This window comes from Ovis aries, chromosome 1, assembly GCF_016772045.2.
Source record: "Ovis aries strain OAR_USU_Benz2616 breed Rambouillet chromosome 1, ARS-UI_Ramb_v3.0, whole genome shotgun sequence".
Taxonomy (NCBI): Eukaryota; Metazoa; Chordata; class Mammalia; order Artiodactyla; family Bovidae; genus Ovis; species Ovis aries.
The window spans coordinates 251,251,367-251,270,043 of NC_056054.1; the positions used below are offsets into that span (position 1 = coordinate 251,251,367).

The 18,677-nt window shown below is 36.9% G+C and overlaps 2 protein-coding genes across 39 annotated transcripts in view; one reads left to right on the forward strand and one right to left on the reverse strand.

The window, feature by feature from the left end:
• CEP70 (centrosomal protein 70) overlaps positions 1-6,919 on the forward strand; it is a 97,831-nt gene extending 90,912 nt beyond the window's left edge. For 26 of the 30 annotated variants that reach the window (XM_060395320.1, XM_060395318.1, XM_060395332.1 and 23 more), the window contains 4 exons: positions 103-271; positions 648-762; positions 1,744-1,823; positions 4,158-6,919. In XM_060395320.1, coding sequence (XP_060251303.1) covers positions 103-271; positions 648-762; positions 1,744-1,823; positions 4,158-4,219 — 426 coding nt within the window. In that variant the 3' untranslated portion in view covers positions 4,220-6,919. Of the gene's footprint in view, positions 1-102; positions 272-647; positions 763-1,225 lie in introns of all 30 variants that reach the window. The other 4 variants (XM_060395346.1, XM_060395351.1, XM_060395357.1 and 1 more) reach the window with 1 other exon arrangement.
• A 3,074-nt stretch (positions 6,920-9,993) lies between these two features.
• ESYT3 (extended synaptotagmin 3) overlaps positions 9,994-18,677 on the reverse strand; it is a 55,388-nt gene continuing 46,704 nt past the window's right edge. For 2 of the 9 annotated variants that reach the window (XM_042236527.2, XM_042236499.2), the window contains 2 exons: positions 18,047-18,178; positions 9,994-12,906 (listed from right to left, as the gene is read on the reverse strand). In XM_042236527.2, coding sequence (XP_042092461.1) covers positions 12,684-12,906; positions 18,047-18,178 — 355 coding nt within the window. In that variant the 3' untranslated portion in view covers positions 9,994-12,683. The remainder of the gene's footprint in view (positions 12,907-18,046; positions 18,179-18,677) is intronic. The other 7 variants (XM_042236521.2, XM_042236515.2, XM_027960029.3 and 4 more) reach the window with 7 other exon arrangements.

Genomic DNA, 18,677 nt, shown 5'->3' on the forward strand with positions numbered 1-18,677 from the left:
ATACAGATATTCTACTATAACTCTTTCTCTTGTTAAAGTTTTTATAAGATTTGGAATAATTTTAAGATGTGAACTTTCTTTTACTTCCTCTCTTTTGGGCAGGACAGCAATATGCCAGACTTCCACATTTTGCGAGCTATTGTTTCTCACTTCCAAAAATTATTTGATGTTCCTTCTTTAACTGGCGTCTATCCTCGAATGAATGAAATTTATACTAGGCTTGGAGAATTGAACAATGCTGTGAGAAACCTCCAAGAACTCTTAGAACTAGGTAATGACTCATTTTCATTTTGGCCCCCCACTTAATAATGATTTTTAATAAGTCTGACTCTTTGCAATCCCATGGACTGTAACCCACCAGGCTCCTCTGTCCATGGACTCCTCCAGGCAAGAATACTGGAGTGGGTAGCCATTCCCTTCTCCAGGGGATCTTCCTGACTCAGGGATTGAACCTGGGTCTCCTGCATTGCAGGCCGATTCTTTACTGTCTGAGCCACCAGGGAGGCCCCATTAATAAATCAGCAAAAAGTAGGTAAAAAATTGAGGGTAACAGAAACATAACGTTTGATTTAATTAATTTAATTGATTTGATTTTTAATTTTGAAAATTCCCTTAAAATATTCTTTCCTTTTATTTCTCTTTTGCAGATAGTTCATCCTCATTGTGTGTGCTGGTGAGCACAGTTGGAAAATTGTGTAGGCTGATTAATGAAGATGTGAATGAAAAGATTATGCAGGTATTAGGACCAGAAGACCTTCAAAGGTATTTATTTTAAAAAGGTTGCAAAGTATTGTCCAGAATGTTTGGAGTAAAATTAAAGATTTTCAAAACTTCATAAGTTATTTACCTTTCCTGTTTGGAATAGCATTTGTAAAAATAATTTCACACCTTAGGGATGGAGAGAATATCAAATATTTTCAAGATAAAAGTAGATTCTGGGGGTCTGAGTCAGGACTCTAGCATTTTTGATATAAGCTTATTCCCAAGGGAAATTATAATTGGAGAAAGTCAAACTTTGTCAGCAACTTCATGTTAATTCAGAATATATAAGTAAGTCTAGTTTCTAGTAGATTACCATATATCACTGATTAATCACTAAGAGTATGTGCATTGTTTGATAAAATATTAAGGACTTCTTTTTTAAAGCTAGGCATCTCCAACATAAAACCTAATTTTTTTTAATGTCAAAATGTTATAGCTGTACTCTTCCTCCCTCCTCCCTCAGATTTTATACTGCAGCATAAGGGAAGTATATGTTCCATACGTTCTGCAAGTTTTCCAAGAGGAACCCTAACCTAATCTGACACTTGAGGTTTCTGACACTTGATGATTTTAAAAGGAACGTATGTCTCACTATTGGTATTTTTCTCCCTCCCAGTTTTACAGATTACTGATACTTATTCTTAATGTTTAATAGAATACAGGATATGAAAATCAATTATTTTTAGAAAACATTGGTCTCTTAAGACTCCTCAAGCTAAATGGAAAATTCCCATATTAGAAATGTTAGATTTAACCTTAGAACAGATGATTATACCGCTAGTAGATTTTTTTTTGTTGTTTTAGAAGACTATTACTAGATGAACAAAGAGCTCAGAAGGAAAGATTGCAGTAAATAATCATTAAATTTGTATTTAAATTACCAGGACAGTTTCTTTCTGTTTTGAAATGTTCTATGTCCAATCAAATGTAAGAATCGTAAGTCAGAAATTCAGTATAAATTGTGCTTTTTTTTGTTTAAAGCATTATCCACAAATTGGAAGAACATGAGGAATTTTTCCCAGCATTTCAGGCATTTACTAATGATCTACTCAAAATCTTAGGTAAGATTTTTGTCGGAGGTGGTTAAATATTGAGTCTCAGGATGGCATTGGGTTTGAGGAAAGAGTGTTCCTTAGTCACTGTATTAGTGTTTTTACCTAGAGTGGTAGAAAGTGGAAACCACTAATAGTAGTGAAAACAAACTTCCAACTTTTGCAGTTAAAGTTGGTTGGGGTTAATCTACAGAACACAGAAGCACATATTCTTTAAGGAGCTGAGCCTTTTGTTTTAGGACCTTAAAATGAGAAATGACATTATTCTGGCTAGGCCCACTCTAACCCTGACTGTCACTGGATAATGAGAAATGTCTGTAGAATTTATGATCTTGATAGGTGTGTTTTTAATTTTTCTTCCCCCTCTTCCTCCTTTTTTTTTTTTTAAAAAAGATAGCTCCTACCTACTCTCTTTTTTTAAATTTAATTTCCTCAGATGATGAGAAATAATATAACGTAAACATCTGTAGAAAGATAAATTTATAAGTTTGTGGAAGGGAAGAGATACATTTACACTCTTGGTCAGATTGAAGGCTTTAAGGGGAAAAAAATATAATTAGAAATCATAGGCAAAATAAAAACCCACATCTCTTACTTTAAGTGTGATTTATTATGGCTATAAAAATAATTAATCTTACCATTAAGAACACTTTTTAGGGAATTCCTGGTGGTCCACTGGCTAGGACTCTGTATGTTCACTGTTGAGAGTGTAGGTTCATCCTCGGTAGGGGAACTAAGATTCCCTAATCCCAACAAAACAAAATTACTTTTTAAAAAGGTTACAGTGATTTATTTACTTCATTAATTCATTATGATTAATATTTTTTCTGTGTAGCTCATTTGAAGTAGAAAGGTTTTTTTTGTTTTTTAAAGGATAACTCTTTGACATAGGAAATTAAATTAGAAGAGGAGATAAGGTTTGGTAGAAGATAAAGGAACGAGTAAGTTAAAATTTGGTAAGAAGATGAGTAAATGAAAGGCATATCTGATTAGAGTGTATAGCCTAGTTGAACATAATTTTTTGTGGCCAATTTTATGTAGACTGGAAGCAACGGAGACAGTGAGTGTACTTTATTCATGCTCATACGTTTGAAACGATCATGGCAAGGGAAGACATAATTTGAAAGTTTAACTTGAGATGTGAAAATGTAGAAATGTATTTATTGCCTTGTGTCTCAAAGAGTTTGTTTCCTGCAATATGATTTTACTTGCTTTGAGGTAGCGATTAACAGTGAGTTTGTCATTAACAAACATTTTACTAGGTGTGCTATTAACACTTATTTCATAATCCTTGTATAGAAACTTCTTCTCAGATATAATACTCAGCTTGGTTCATGTGGGATCATTTGCTTCAATATACATTGTTCATGTGCTGTTTGGTTACAGTTGAAATTCTGGAGTAAATATTTACATTTCAGAAATTAAATCTGTTTTGGCAAACATGACTATTTTTATTATTACTAGATGTGAGGTGGCTTAGTGATAAAGAATCCACCTGTCAGTGCTGGAGATGTGTGTTTGATCCCTGGGTCAGGAAGATCCCCTGGAGAAGGAAATGGCAACCCACTCCAGTATTCTTGCCTGGGAAATGCCATGGACAGAGGAGCCTGGAGGGCTACAGTCCTTGGGGTTGCAGAGTCAGACACAACTTAGCAACTAAACAACAACAACAGATGTCATATTATGCATCTGGAACTACAGAGTGGATTACTGAATATCAAGTATGGAGAAGGACTTTCTTTTTTCTCATGAGTAGTGTGATTAGTTGAGAAAATTCTCATCAACCGAAGTCCTTCTCTGTGAGGTTTATTTATAAGGCAGATTTCTCTTCTAGGGAGAAAACAGGTGTGATTTTAGAATGCGGGTCATGGAATAACTTGATCTTTGTACCGTACTTACTACAGTGTAATTCTCAGCTGTAGATTTGCTCGTATTCTTTTCCTTTCTTGTATCATCTGTGTTCCGACAGAAGAGGTCCCTAAGTCCTTAGATGGAGGCCCAGGAAAGAGAAAGGGCCTCTCCTAGGGATTTCACCATGTAAGCTCACCCATATATTAGAAAGAGGCAGTAACATAATGTTACAAATAATGCTGAGTAGAATCTGTTGTTAAGAGCACACTGCTAATGAGATTAATACCAGAGCCAGAAGATGCTTTTGTAGGTAGCTTTTACAAACAAATGTCCTGTGAATCAGTGATATACTTTTACAGAAAAATTTCATATGCTTGAAAGCACTAGTGATGTTGCCTTTGTGTTTGAGGTTTACCTTTGCACAGAGTTATCATTTCGTCTGAGCCTAACACTAGATGAAGCTACTGTTTTATTATTGTTTTTCTGTTACAGAAATTGATGACTTGGATGCCATTGTACCTGCAGTAAGGAAATTAAAAATACTTTCATACTGAAAACAAATCAAATCATTTTTACTGTGTAAATTGCATTCTTAACATCCTAAGTGTTTTGTAGGGTTGATCTTACTCTGAGACATGGGTTATAAAATATATTTACCTCAAAATTTACCCCCTTCTTTCTATTGAGGTCTCCATCTGTATAGTTTTTATTGACTTTGAGATTCTTTTATAGAAAACAATTGCTAAGTTTAATTAATAAATTAACTTTAGATCCTTGAATAATTCTTAAGCAGTTCTTGAGTGCTTAAAAATTAAGATTGTTTTAAAGTACAGTGTGTGAATAAGAGAAACTCAGGGAGAAATAATGCAAGTAATAGAAAGGTTGCATTTAAGTTCGGAGTTTACTGACCATTTTGGTTCTAGGAACAAGGAATGCCAATGTCTGTCTTTAGTCCAGCCAGCAGGAAGCTGTTGCTTTCCTGGCAAGGAAATGGCACGTTCTATTACCGTACTGTAGTCAGAGAACATGGTCTTTTGGTATTGGATCTTTGGAATTCATTGAGATTTTCTTTGTGACTTTATTGTGATGAATTTCCACATATTCTACATGTGCTTTAAAAAGTCTAATCTCTAATATATACATTTATATGTGTGTATATATATGTAGTGTTATTAATATACTGTTTAAATCAACTTTATTTCTATCTTTTTTTTGTCTGCTTCGTTTAGTTTATGGGAAATTATGAAATCCCTGAACTTGTCAAATTTTGCTTTTAAAGTACTTATGGCCTGTTTTATAAGTATTTATAAATTCATAGTCAATAATATCTTCTTGATTAATATCTCTTCATTGCTATACATGCTTTTACGTTGAATGTAGTTTTGTCCATTCAGTTAATAGTTGCTGGATATTCTTTTCCTTTTTTTCGTATTTCACTAATCTTTTTTTTATATGTTATAAAATACAACACATATGCTAAAAACCATAAATTTCAAGTATAACAAATGATTATAAAGTGAACACCCATGCAACATCCAAGAATTAGAACATCACCAGCACTCCGAAATGCCTTCCCCACACACCATATGTGTCTTCCCCCAAGAGATAATCATTAGCTTGGCTTATGTTAATCATTTACTTGTTTTTTCTTTTTTTTTTTTTAATAGTTTTGCCAGTTTTGTGTGTATGCCTAACCCAAGATAGTTGAGTTTTGCTAGTTTTGAGCTTTATAAAAATAGAATCATGCTGTATGTTTTTCTTAATTCTGTTGTTCAACATCATGTTTGTACTGTTTATCTATATTGTTTTATGTAGGTCCAGGTCATTTGTTTTCATTGGGGTCTAGTGTTCTTCTATGAATGTTCCATAATCCATTTGTTTGTTATTCTAGGGATTGCCATTTGGGTTGCTTCCAGTTCTTAGCTATTGTGAGCTACTGCTGTGAACATTCTTGTACATGTATCCTTGTTCACTGTGTGCAGGTTTTCTAGAATCTAAGAGGCAAAATTGCTGGGTCCTAGAGGAGAACACTGGAGAAGGCAATGGCCACCCACTCCAGCACTCTTGCCTGGCAAATCCCATGGATGGAGGAGCCTGGTGGGCTGCAGTCCATGGGGTCACTAAGAGTCGGACATGATTGAGTGACTTCACTTTCACTTTTCACTTTCATGCATTGGAGAAGGAAATGGCAACCCACTCCAGTGTTCTTGCCTGGAGAATCCCAGGGACGGGCGAGCCTGGTGGGCTGCCATCTGGGGTCACACAGAGTCGGACACGACTGAAGCGACTTAGCAGCAGTAGCAGCAGAGGAAAACACATCTAATGATGTGCATGGATCCTCTGGGGTTGTTTAGTGTGTGACTTTGATAGATCATATGTATTTTAACTTTAGAAGAAAATGCCAAACTGTTTCCAGAGTAGTTGTACCAACTTATATTCCCACCATTAATGTATGAAAGGTCCCCAGTTTTCCGTATTTGACCAACTTTTGGTAAGTCAGTTTTGTTTTATTTTTTTGGCCAGTATAATGTGTAGAGCTCTTAGTGTGACTTTAATGTTTATTTTCCTGATTCCTAATGAAGTTAAACATCTTTTCCTTTGTTTTTTAGTTTGTAGTTTAGTTTTGAAGGGCTTGTATGTGTCTTTGGTGTTTTTTTCTGTTGCACAGTCTGTCTTCCTATTGATTTGTAAGAGTTATTTACATATTCTAGACATGAACCATTTGATGGTTACACATGTTGCGAATGCCTTCTTCCATTCTGTTTCCTCTTTCCGTTTTCCTCTAGTGTCTTTTCATGAACTGAAGAACTTAATTTTAATATAGAGAATATAGTTAAAGATGTAGAGATTTATAGTCAGTGTTCTTAGTGTCTTGTGTAATCTTTCTATAGTCACAAACTGTAAAGTTACTCTTCTGTGTCATCTTACAGCTGTATAATTTTGCCTTTCACACTTAGTCTAATATACTTGGAGTTTTTTTGTGTGTTGGTTTTTTTTTTAATGTGGTATAAGTAAAGGACTATTACCTTTTCTGTCATGGATACCCAGTTGTTTCAGCACTGTTTATTGAAAAATCTATTATTTCCCCTCTGCTTATAGTGTTTACTTCTGTCATATATTGAATATCTGTATGTGAATGAGACTGTTACTGGACTCTCTTCTATTCTTCTGGTCCATTTATCTCCCCCTCACTAGTATCCCACTGTTTTTATTATTTTAACTTTAAAATAAACTTTGGTATCCCACCCTTTGTATTTCCATGTGTATTGAGTCTGATTATTAAATTATACACACAGACACACTACATATTGAGATTTTTATTGAACTTTCATTAAACGTAGGATCAGTGGGGAAAATCAGAATCTATAATGTTGGATCTTCAAACTTCTACTGTAGCATAGCTCTCCACTTGGTTAGGTTTACTTTAACATTTCATAATAAAGTTTCATAATTTTTCTGTAGGGATTATTGCCAGATACATTCATAGTATTTGATCTTTATGCATTTATAAGTTTTCTTTTTAAAATTTCATTTTCCAACTGTTTCAGAAATAGAGAACTATAATTGATTTTTAAATATTTACTTTGTATTCAACAAAGCAGTATATCTTTAGATTATTTTGGATTTTCATACTTATGATCATATCATCTGCATATAACAACAGTTTTGGTCAGATAAACCTGTTTTTCCTTACCCAACTACATAGGCCACAATATAAGGCTGAGTAGAAGTGGTGATAGGAATCAACCCTTTCTTGTTGCAGATTTCAAAAGGAAATCTTTTAATGCTTCACCGTTAAGCGTAATGTTGGGCTTCCTTGGTAGCCCGGCTGGTAAAGAATCCGCCTGCAAAGCAGGAGGCCCCGGTTCAATTCCTGGGTTAGGAAGATCCAAGGGAGAAGGGATAGGCTACCCGCTCCAGTATTCTTGGGTTTCCCTGGTGGCCCAGATGGTAAAGAATCTGCCTGCAGTGTCGGAGACCTGGGTTTGATCCGTGGGTTGGGAAGATCCCTGGAGAAGGGAATGGCTACCCATCCCAGTAATCTGGCCTGGAAAATTCCATGGACAGAGGAGCCTGGCAGGCTACAGACCATGGGGTCCCAAAGAGTCAGACATGACTGAACGACTTTCACTTGGTACCATTACTATAAACAGAAGTCTAAACTACCCTTGGGTTTGTCATTTTCATCCTTTAACTTTCAACACTTCTGTGTATTTGGAGTGAACCTCTTGTAAATAGCATATAGCTGTACTTTTAATTTTCATGGAATTTGACATAGGTTTTAATAGTGCCTTTACTATGATTGTGGCTCAGCTGGTAAAGAATCTGCCTGCAATATGGGAGACCTGGGTTCTGTCCCTAGGTTGGGAAGATCCCCTGGAGAAGGGACTGGCTACCTACTTCCCAGTATTCTGGCCTAGAGAATTCCATGGACTATATAGTCCATGGGTCACAAAGAGTTATTACAAGTATATTTAGAAGTCTTTTGCCTATCTTTTCTTTTTTTTTTATTTATCATATTTTTCTATGCTACTTTTTTCTTTTCTATTTTTTGGGAGCAGTGTTGAATTTTTATTTCTTTTTCACTACTGATTTGGAAGTTTTATATTTCAACTCTATTGTTTTTCTATTATTACTCTATATTATTGGTTATCTTAAAATTTTTAATACACACTTAGTCAAGGTCAGGTCAGAAGACAAAAACTGCATTGCACAGGTAGCCTAACAGGAAACATTTAAAATATGAATTGCTTACTAGTAAAAGTAGTTAACTGCTAAAAGGAGGCATAAGAGGACTCTAAGGAGAATGCAGTAGTGACTTCAGAAAGCAGATACTACCCCCAGGGATAAAGGGGAGTAAACAAATATATCAACTTAAGAGGCTATTTAAACCTCTGAGTAGAGGTCTGGTTGCCACAGGAACAGGCAACCCACTTGTGGCAAATAAACTTGCCAGAGGGTGTTGGATGGTGCTGAACCATGAAGACTGTGTTTATGATTGCAGGGCCCAAGGGCATGAGCCAAGAGTAACCTGTGGTGGGTGCTTAGGTAACAGAACAGCCTCACACGACAGTCAGCTAGCTGCCGTGGATAAGGACACCTCAGTAAAGGAAGAAAAGCCCCTTCTTCCCACTCTGGCTTTGCAGTGTCTCTGCAGTGTCCTCAATTGATAAGCCTAACATCAAGACCCCTGGCAGAGGGGAGGAGACCGTGTTATTTCTAGTATCAAAGCAGGGCCAAGATGGGTTGATTTGGAGCTGAAAGGTAACTAGTAACTGCCACATACAAAGCTATATTTTAAAATATAAAACTCCTTAGCTTCTTAAATAAGGCCTTGAATACTTTGAGCATTCCTCTGAACCAGCTTCAAGGCTCTTAGACGTCAGTACTAGCCCAGTTTTGCAGACATTTTAGGTTGCTTGCTTCCTTGTTTAAAACAGTCAAGACGTACTTAGGTTTACCTTACTCTCTGTTGTTTTCCACAAGCCACTCCTGCCTTATGTTACGTTTTGTTGCTTGCTGAAATACATCCAGTGGCCATTTTTCAATTTGGTATTCCCATGTGCTTCATATTAAAAAAATTTTTTTTTTTTTTTTGCCTGTGAGCTTCCTTTTAGTGGGAATTATCTGCTGCGGTGGTTCCATGTGTGTCCTAGATGGGAATCACAACCCTAGGGGCAATTTTGTGGTTGCCCCAGTCAGGGCTTGACATGGTTCCAGGTTCTAAACCCAACTTCACATTAGTTTCGAGGTTTCCAAACTAAGTCAGTTGTGTGTAACTTCAGACTCCATGTTCCGATAGGAGAGGGTAGCTGACTGTTTCCACCCATTGCTGACAACCAGTTCCTTGTCCTCATTCTCAGCCAAGGTGTTTTGTGAGGACAAAACTTTCCAGGCTCCATGTCCCTTACATAGTAGCTTTGCCTTTTATCCAGTGCACTAAAATTCTGGTTCTCTTCAAAACATCCTCTTCAGTTCCTATATGCTACTTTAGATTTTCTCTTTGAACTATCATTGGAACTTAACCTGTGTTACTTTTTAGTCAATCATGTTTAAAATCATGCTTAAAATTTATGGTTTAATTAGGTTTTCTGTGTGTTTGGACTAGAGGAAGGATAGGTTTTCACTTGTCTGCTTTGTCTGCCATTTTGCTCAGTAGTTGTTTTAGGGTTGCTAATATTCAGGAAATGATATATGATACATTCCATTTATTACTCTGGTACTTTATCGTTTCAAGGAACTTGTCTGTTTAGTGAACATTACAATGCTGCTGTGAGGTAGATAGGACAGGCATCAATTGTCCTACTTTATAATGAGAACTTGTCACTCAGAACAGCAAAAACAAATTTTATTACACATCTGACATGTACTTAGTATGGATGTACTAAGTCTTGTACTTAGTCTTGGATGATGGGGGTGAAAATTCACGTAACTTGAGGTTAATTAAAAAGTAAACAGAAACATCAAATACCAAACACAATACAGATAGCTTCTTAGCATATGACTTTAGTAGATATTTAATAAACATTTTTTTAAATTAAAGGTTACAAGGCAGGGAATTGTTAAAATGAAGACTGTAGAATGTTGATCGTAGATGCTGTAGGTGGGGGGAGAGGCCCTTTCAGTGTGCACTGGCTCAATGGAGGAGGTGAGTTTGACATAGGCCTCTAAGAGGTGAGTAGGATTAGTAGGCAGGATATATTTGGACAGTTCTGGAACAGAGCATCTCCACATGAATAAGGCAGCCAAAAACTGGAGACCTGATTGTGTTCAGTCTAAAACACAAGGAGTGGGCTTGAATTTTGTAGAAAACAGGAAAGAGATAATTTATAAGTGAGAGTAACCTGTCAGAAACTTTAAGATGTTACCATTCTTTAGAAAAGCGGCAGTGAAAGCAGTGGTGGGAGAGGAAGCAAGGGCAGGGGCTGCTGCCTGAGCAGACAAATGACAAGAAGAGTTGACAGCAGCTCTAGAGAAACATGAGAAACGACATGAATATTTGGTTTTATAAAGTCTGAAATGCAAAAGAGGCACTTGTTTAAATATACAGTTTACATAACTTGTTTTTAATGTTGTGTAGGTGAATCAGCCCTCAGAAAAGTGGAACAGAATTCCCAAACCTATCTAAAAGAGATACAGAAAGCCCCTGTTCTCTCTGGCACTCCAGTCTCCAGTGCTCTGCTATGGGAGTGCAGACAGACCTGGGCTTGAAACTCTGTTTGCATTTTCTTAATAGAAATAATGCCACATGCTGGAGTTTGATCCCAGGCTATCCCACACTGAAGTACTTAACTCAAGGTATATAGGTATATCACTAACAGGGTTGTCATCAGGAAAGTATGTTTTAGTTCCACAGCAGATACAGAAACGCACCTCCAGAGAAGTACCAAAGATGGCAGCCAGTAGAGCTTAGGTAGAGTTAGCTCTCAGAACTTTTGGGTGGGTCACCTTTTAGTCCCATAGAAAAACCCTCTTCTCTGCATCAGTCCCTGCCCAGGAGTACTGACAGCTGCTCCACAAACGGACCTCCCTCGTCTTCTGTGTCTAAGACAGACACCTGGTGGAGACATGCATGCAAGTCCTAAGTCAGAGAAAATTCACCACTGAGGTTCTGATCATGTATTAGGCACAGATACCCCACTTCTTTTTGGATTTAAACAATTAAACCCAACCAAGAAAGAGTAGTTCTTGCTTTTACATGTGTTTACCACTGCATAATACTATCCAGTCATGCAGTTACACTGCACACAAGAATGTGTGTATGTGTATATATACACATATGTATGTGTATATATATACACCCACATATATGTGTAGTTTCAAATTGCTATTGTGATTTAAATTATAAAATATACATATGTACATATTTAAAAAATAAAGATGTTGTTGTTCATCAACTTCTAGGCTGTCCATCTGGAGTCAGCTCATACCTGTAAGACAGTTGGGTTTGGACTTGTGTTAGTATTGCGAGTGTGTTGTGGCAATATCAGGACAAGTGGCCTAGTCTGTCCTACTTGGGCCTGTGGGACCAGCAGAACTCATCTCTGTAAGCTGACCAGCCAGGGTTAAGACTAGAGCTTACAGCGGTTCTTTAGATAAGTGAAGTCTGTAAGCAGTAAAGCCTTAAGTAAAAGTGATAATGTCCCCCTCCTTGATAAGATATTGAAGAGGGAAGAACTTTGGAAAGAGAATATGGGCAACCACCTGAAATAAACTGAGTAGCAGATTTAATGTGATAAAATGAAACATTCACTTACCACTGTGAGAAGCCCTTAATCAGATCTTCTTTTGATAAGTCAATCAGTACCTAAACAAGCATAAATTATCATTTCTCTTCCTCAAAACTGTATTAAATGGAAACATATTGGGATAAATGAAACTGATCCTAAAAAGGGCCTCCTTGAGTTTTGAGCAATAGTTCTTTTTCCTTTGACTTTCAATATATAGAACCTCTCCAGAAGGACAGTACTGACACCAACCTCAGTGTCCTAGGAAAAGGTGAACTGCTATTTGCAGTTGTACCTCAGGAATTTACATAACGAATGTTTTAGAGAAAACAGCTTGCCTTTACTTACAAACTGATCCAGAATTTTAAGCAAGACACTATAGTTTTCTCAACAATAAAAATGGGAATATCATCACCTACTTCACAGAGTGGGCTTTAAAGAATGAGCATAAGATAATGTTTAAAATACAACAACTACAGAGTGTACAAATACCATTCTTTTTTGTCTCTCCTTCCTAAGGATTATATTTCCTTTACTTCTAACTTTAAGTTAAAATAACATTCACCACAAAAGTCTTGACATAATGAGATCCAAGCTTCACACAATGCTGTACTTGTGAAAACAATACTTAATATCATAGTAGAGGTTCACATACTTTTGTAGTGATGAACTTGGATATTCTTGAGTTTCTTAAAATAGGGTTTATTAATTTATATACTTTAGTCTTAAGAGTATTTTTTAAAAGGCACAAAACAAAAAACCTCCCAGTGAGGCTGTATCTTCCTTAAAGTCAGTTCTGATAACAAACTGATGATCGCATCAAAATTTCAGCAAGGATGTGTTCCACCTGTGAACTCCAGGTAGCCACCAGGAGGGAGAGAGTACCAAGATCCCCTTTTGTACTTACCTTTCCCAGTTCCTTCCTTCTGTGTGAACCAAATGGTCTACTGTTTTTCACTGCGACATCTAGTGACCTCTTCTTTACTTCATCCATGGAAACAAAAAATTCAAATCTTTAAGGAGCAGAAAGTCAGAAATGAGATTTATATATTTTAATTATTTTCATTGAAAATCTCTAGTGTTTCATCCATTTTCCTGCCTGTAACACAGAAGATACAGACTGTCTACTGTTGCAGATACTATAGAGAATCTAGAGCAGTGTTGGGTTACAGCAGATACTCGCTGCATCTTTATTGCAATCACTGTCCTGTTACACAACCTGGGAGTGTCGAGAGGCCATTTACCCCTCTTGAGACCTGCTTTGGACTGCTGTGCTTTGGGGCTGCTGCTTTCCTTCTCTGACTCTACTCTGGTTGTCGCTCTGTTCAGCTGTCCCTTCTCTCTCTGAACTCTGCCTGCCCATAGTACCACCTCAACCCCTTTTTGTTTTCTTCTGACCAACTAAGGGCTAGGATGCTGAATAATTAGTTTTGCTGAAATTGCATGGAAAAAAGTGGCCTTTTCCCACTTGTGCCTGTGGAGTAAGGCAGAGGAATCTTAGTATACAAGCTTTGTCACATACTCACAAGAGGCCTCTGGACTCCTTACTTCAGGATTTTTTTTTTTTGAGTGAAGATTCTTTAAATTCAATAGTGCTTTACACTTTTCAAAAGTTTGACATGCATGATTTAATATAATCCTATAATATCTTAATTTTTTAAATTGAGATATAAATGACAAAGGATTATTAGTTTTATATGTCTAATAATGTGATTTGTATGTTATAAAATGATCAGTCTAAGTAACATCTATCACCACATATAGTTAAAAAATTTTTTTTTCTTGTGAACTTTCAAGATCCACTCTCCTCGCTACTTTCAAATAGGTAATTATTATTAACTATAGTCACCGTGCTATACATTATATCCCCATGAATTACTCACTTAATAGCCGGAAATTAGTACCTATTGACCCCTGTCATCTATTTCACACACACCCTAATCTCCACCTCTGGCAACCACCAATCTCTATATCTATGAGCTTGGGTTTTTTTGTTTGGTTTTTTGGTATTTTTAGATTACACATATAAGTGAGATCATAAGTAATTATCTTTTTCTAACTTATTTAACTCAGTAGAATGCCCTCAAGGTCTATCCATGTTGCAAATGGCAAGATTTCTTTTTTTATGGACATTTAGGTTGTTTCCATGTCTTGGCTATTGTAAGTAATGCCACAGTGAATACCGGTGTGCATATATCATTTTGAATTACCGTTGTTTCAATAAATACACAGAAGTAGAACTGCCTGGTAGTATGGTAGTACTATTTTTTAATTTTTTTTTTTTTTGAGGAACCTCCATACTGTTTTCCATGTGTTCTTGCCTGGAGAATCCCAGGGTCGGGGGAGCCTGGTGGGCTGCCGTCCACGGGGTCGCACAGAGTCAGACACGACTGAAGTGACTTAGCAGCAGCAGCATACTGTTTTCCATAGCTGCCCCAGTTTACATTCCCACCAGCAGTGCCCAAGGGTTCCCTTCCCATATCCTTACTAACAGTTATTATTTCTTTTTTTATAATAACCATTCTCAGAGATATGAGGTGATATCTCATTGTGGTTTTGATTTACATTTCCATAATAATTAATGATGTTGGGCATCTTTTCATGTACCTACTACCCATCCATATTTCTTCTTCAGAAAAATGTCTATTCAGAGCCTCTGCTCATTTTTTAATCAGATTTTTTTTTTTTTGCTATAGAGTTCTGTGAGTTTTAATATAGATTTTGGATATTAACTGCTTACCATATATCATCTACAAGTATTTTTTCCGATTTGGTAGGTTGTCTATTTATTTTGTTGGTTTCCTTTGCTGTGTAGAGCATTTTAATGTGGTCTCAAGTTGCCTCACTTGTTTAGTCTTGCTTTAGTTGCCTTTGGTTTTGGTGTCTAATCCAAAAAATCATCACCAAGACTGATGTCAGTGAGTTTAACTCACCTAAGTTTTCTTCTAAGAGTTTCATAGTTTCAGCTCTTACATTCAAGTCTGTAGTCCATTTTGAGTTAATTTTGTGTGCAGTGTAAGATACTGGTTGAATTTTATTCTTTTGCATGTGGCTCTCCAGTTTTCCCAACACCACTTGTTGGAGATTGTGCTTCCCCCATTATACATTCTCGTCTCCTTTGTCATAAGTTAGTTGGCCATGTATGTGTGGGTTTATTTCTGGGCTCTCTATTCTGTACCACTGATGTCTCTTTATGCCAGTGCCATACTGTTTTGATTATTATAACTTTGTAATATAGTTTGATGCCCGGAGGCATCAGGGAGTATGATGCCTCTAGCTTTGTTCACTTTTCTCAAGCTTGCTTTGACTCTTTTGTGGTTCTATGCAAATTTTAGGATTTTCTGTTTCTGTGAAAAATGCCATTAGAAGTTTGATTGCATTGAATCTATAGATTGTTTTGTATAGTATGGACATTTTAACATTATTAATTCTTCCAATTCATAAGCATAATGTATCTTTCCATTTGTTTGTGTTGTCTTTGATTTCTTCCATCAGTGTCTTAGTTTTCAGAGCACAGGTCTCTTACCTCCTTGGTTAGATTTACTCCTAGATATTCTTTTTGGTGCAATTGTGAATGGTTTTCTTAATTTCTCTGCTACTTTGTTGTAAGTGTATAGAAATGCAATGGATTTCTATTTATTATGTTTGTATCCTGCAGTTTTACTATAGATTTTTGGTGGCATCTTTAGGATTTTCTTTATAAAGCACCATGTCATCTTCAAACAGTGACAGTTTTATTCTTCCTTTTTTGTTTTCTTCTTGTCTGATTGCTATGGCTAGACTTCCCAGTACTGTGCTGAATAAACCTGGTGAGAGTGCTGGTCTTGTAAAGTGGGTCTGCAAGTGTTTCCTCGTCTATATTTTAGAAGAGTTTGGGAACGAATGGTATTAATTCTTCAAATATTTGGTAGAGTTCACTAGTGAAGCTGTGTGGTCCCTGGACCTGTTGTTGGGTGATTTTTGATTACTGATTTAAACTTCTTCCTAGTAATCAGTCTGTTCACATTTTCTGTTTCTTCATTATTCAGTCTTGGTAAGTTGTATCTTTCTAGGAATTTATCTTTTTCTTCTAGGTTATCTAAGTTGTTGATATATAACTATTCATAGTCTCTTATGATCCTTTGTATTTCTGTGGTATCAGTTTTACAGCTTCTGTTTCCTCTTTTTTGTCCTTTTTTTTTTCCGCTTGGTGAGTCTAGCTAAAGGTTTATCAATTTTGATTATCTTTTCAAAGCTCTGAGTTTCATTGATTTTTCTATTTTTTTTTGTCTCTATTTCCACTCTGAACTTTATTTCCTTCCTTCTGTTAACTTCGGACTTTGTTTATTCTTGTTCCTTGAGATGTAAGGTTAGATGGTTTGAGATTTTTCCTGTTTATGATATATGGATTTACTGTTATGAAATTTCCTCTTAGAACTGTTTTTGCTACATTCCATAAATTTTGTTATGTTACATTTCCATTTTCTTTGAACATATTTTATTTGTCTTGATTTCTTAACATGATTTTAGTCTTCTTAAATTTAAGATTTGTTTGTGGCAGCCTAGTACTCTTGCCTAAAAAATCCCATGGACGGAGGAGCCCGGTGGGCTGCCGTCTATGGGGTCGCACAGAGTCGGACACGACTGAAGCGACTTAGCAGCAGCGGCAGCAGTATATGATCTATCCTAGAGAATGTTCTGTGTCACTTGGGACTGTGTATGCTGCTGCTTTTGGATGGACTGTTCTATGTATTAGACCAGTTCATCTGGTCTAGCAAGTCATATACAGCTGTTTCCTTATTGAGTTTATCAGATGATCTATCCTTTGATGAAAGTAGGGTACTAAAGCAGCCTCCTTCAATTCTGAATGATAAGTTTCCCCAGTAGAGTATTTTTGGTTGGAAGCATTTTGCTTTTAGCACTTTGAATATATTGTGCCACTCCATCCTGGCCTGCAAAGTTTCTGCTGATAGTCTTATGTTGGGGGCTTGGGGGGGGGGGTTCCTTATAATGTAATTACTTGTTTTTCTCTCGCTGTTTTTAAGATTCTCCTATCTTTAATTTAGATATTTTAATTATAATGTATATGGTGTCAATCATGTACTCAACAAGAGACCTCTGAACTGTTTACTTCTAGATTTACATTTAAGATCAAGGTTGCCAAGTCTGCCTTGTATATAATCCATGCACATCTTGCTGTTACAATTTTGAGAGAGAATTACTAACAGATTAGGTTTGTCACAAAAGTCAACCTCCTGTGTTCCCACATAGCAATTTTGACATCCTTTTATGTCAGAGCTCCCTTTGAAGGCAACATTTTTCACTTGTGTGACTGTAGAATATAGGATGGTGCCTAATATTAATAGAAAGTATTCAATAAATATTACACAAATTAATTCTCTCTCCCCACATTATTTCTTGATATCAATGAACTAAAAATATAGCTTTTGAAGGAACATATTAATCTTTAGACATGACCCAAAAAAGAACTCAGTACAACTCTTTTTAAAATGAGTAGTTATTGATCAAGATAAGCGGAAACAAACATTATTAGGTAAATCATCCTAGTCTGGCTAGCAATGTCTTCTCTTAGGATCCCACAGCAAAAAGAAGCAAGTACCTTGTGATCAACTTGAAATCAAGAATAAGAATATTAAAGATAAGACTTACCATCACAGACTCATCAAAAGCAAGAAATGTGATTAGACTCTGTCTGCTAATTTTGTCCCCAAGGACATGGGTGGACACACTGGGGGAAGGTATCTGTTCCACCTATGCTTGTTACAGGAGGGAAGACAGGCCAAAGAGCTTGGAACTTTGGAGGAAATTTTAGGTTCTTAGGTTCAAGGTATGTTTATTTATGTTTGAAAACAAACATCTGACTAGATTCAAATCTTTTTGCTGCCAAAGGGGATTCGTTTAAAGAGAAAGAGTGTGGAACATTTCATAATCAGGAATGCTTTGGTCCACACAGGCAAGAAAAATGGTTAACTGTTTTGCTAAACTTCTCTGGCAGTCCTTTTCTCCCACAAAATGTAGAAGCTTCATGACTGTGTTGGTGTCCTGTTCAACCCCAGCCCTTCCCAGCATCTGGCAGTTGCCAGGCACAGAGGAGGTACTCAACAAATACTCAAGTGGCTGTGACACTCTAAGCAGGCCACCTGGGCCACTTACGTCTCATCAAACAAGGGCTCCAGGGTCTTCCGCTTCACTGAGGTCTTCTTACGACTTGCCCACCTCCTTTCTGGCAACAAGTAGACACGGACGTAGGGATCAGCTCCATTGCTGGTACAGGGCGTCAGGTTTCTGATTTGGTTTCAAACACATTAAAGGAAAGAGGCCCCTTGTTTTGAAATACTGAAAGCACTCATTTGGAGACTTCCCTGGGGGCTCAGACGGTAAAGCATCTGTCTACAATGCGGGAGACCCGGGTTCGAGCCCTGGGTTGGGAAGATCCCCTGGAGAAGGAAATGGCAATCCACTCCAGTACTATTGCTTGGAAAATCCCACGGACAGAGGAGCCTGGTAGGCTACAGTCTATGGGGCCGCAGAGTCGGACACGACTGAGCGACTTCACTTCACTGTACTAGCCATACAGCTTTAGATGGCCTTGGGGATAAAAATGCCCTGTAATCTAGACCAAAAAAATCAAAAGTCTGCAGAATTTACAGGACAAAACATCAGATGCGTGGTTTTAAAAACATGTGTTTTTATGAAGTTTGGGGTAGAGCCAAGTACTTTTCCATGTAAAGGAAGTTGAAGATTCTTGAGAAAATGTCCTGGCTCCAGGGCACCCCAGACAGCT